Source organism: Peromyscus maniculatus, chromosome 5 (assembly GCF_049852395.1).
Source record: "Peromyscus maniculatus bairdii isolate BWxNUB_F1_BW_parent chromosome 5, HU_Pman_BW_mat_3.1, whole genome shotgun sequence".
Lineage (NCBI taxonomy): Eukaryota > Metazoa > Chordata > Mammalia > Rodentia > Cricetidae > Peromyscus > Peromyscus maniculatus.
The window spans coordinates 112,717,505-112,718,993 of record NC_134856.1 but is presented as its reverse complement, the minus strand read 5'-3'; the positions used below and the strand labels follow the sequence as shown (position 1 = coordinate 112,718,993).

The 1,489-nt window shown below is 53.9% G+C and overlaps 1 protein-coding gene across 1 annotated transcript; it reads right to left on the bottom strand.

Moving 5' to 3' along the window:
* Positions 1–329: 329 nt before the first annotated feature.
* LOC102917383 (protein LDOC1-like) lies at positions 330–1,192 on the bottom strand. Its single transcript, XM_076571573.1, has one exon. The coding sequence runs from the start codon at positions 1,190–1,192 to the stop codon at positions 770–772; it is 423 nt and encodes a 140-aa protein (XP_076427688.1). The 3' UTR covers positions 330–769.
* Positions 1,193–1,489: the final 297 nt, after the last annotated feature.

Sequence of the window (1,489 nt, the reverse complement as noted above, 5' to 3'; positions counted from 1 at the left end):
ACATTTCAACTGTCAAGCAGGCACATCAGGCTCCTGCAGCAGCAATCTGGCAGGGTAGAGGAGGAACACATAGGTACAGAACTAACCAGGCTGTTAAGACTGGCCCCTTGAAGGGTTGGTGAGCTGTCCAATCAAAGTCTGAATAGGTGTGGCCAACTCCATCATCTTCTTCTTGGTCCTTATCCCAAGATGAGATGCAGATGAGATGAGATGGGTGGTGGTGGTGAGGTCCTGTGGATGGCTGCAGATGAGATGAGATGGGTGGTGGTGATGAGGTCCTGTGGACGGCTGCAGATGAGATGAGATGGGTGGTGGTGGTGAGGTCCTGTGGACGGCTGCAGATGAGATGAGATGGGTGGTGGTGGTGGGGTGACAGGAGACATTTCCGGGCAGATGCAGGATGGCGATCCAGTGGAAGCCAGCAGCGGGAGTGCAGCTGGTCTGACCAGTTCTAACACAGTCCTGGACAATGGCTGGAGCTCAAAACACAGTTCAGATTAGGGGAGAAGAGTACCTGGACTGGTTAAAATTGAACACTGTGAGCTTCAGAGGAAGGCCCAGGCCCAACTCAAGCACTTGCAGCAGGTAACTGGAGCAAAGACAAGCACTAAAAGGGACAAAGGAGCCGAGTGACTGGCAGGGAAAAAGATGGCAATGCAAAGGGAGCGCGGAGGCACTAGAAGTAGAGCAGGTGGGGGTGGGGAGGAGGTGCCATGCAGGGCCCTCCCCCTCTAGGCCTAAGTGGGCTCAGGGCCTAGTAATCAGCCTCTTAAAAGTCATCATCATCTTCGTCGTCATACCAGCCAAAACACTGCTTCATCTCTTCAACAAAGGCCCGATAATCACTGATGACCGGGTTATCCATCTCGATGTACGGCACCACCCACTCCTCGGCTTCCCCGGTGAGGAGGCTGATCATGAACGCCACTTTCATGGCATCGTTGCAGAAGAAATCGTCATTCACAATCATGTAAGATATCGTTTGCACCAAAAATTTGGGGAGCCGGGCATTCTCGCCATCAAACTTTGAGGGGAACCGCACCGGATAGCGAGGCAGACGTACGTGGCGCAGCAGAGTGGCCCGCTCACACAGGAGCCACCCCAGCTGTTGGATGAGCTGGTTGTTCTCCATGATCAGGACGCCTTGTCGCACCAGAAGCGCGCGCAGAAGCAACAACTGCTCATCGAACATGGTGAACCGCTTGGAAGGACTCGGGCTCTGGGCTCGGCTCGCCTGGGCTCCACGGAGCTGCTCACCGACGCTTAGATTTTAATGTCAGTGTAAGAACTGCACAGCTGTGAACTTGAGCTCTCTATATATTTCCTGGCAATGCACGTATGTCAGAATCTAAGTGGCACAGCAGATCCGCAGTGGAGCCCCGAGAAGCAGTGCTTGCACCAAGGACCAAAGCAGCCTCACCCTGTCAGTGTGGTCCTCATTAAACAATACTGCAAATGCCCTCACGACTTCGGATGACTGTGTGATCCG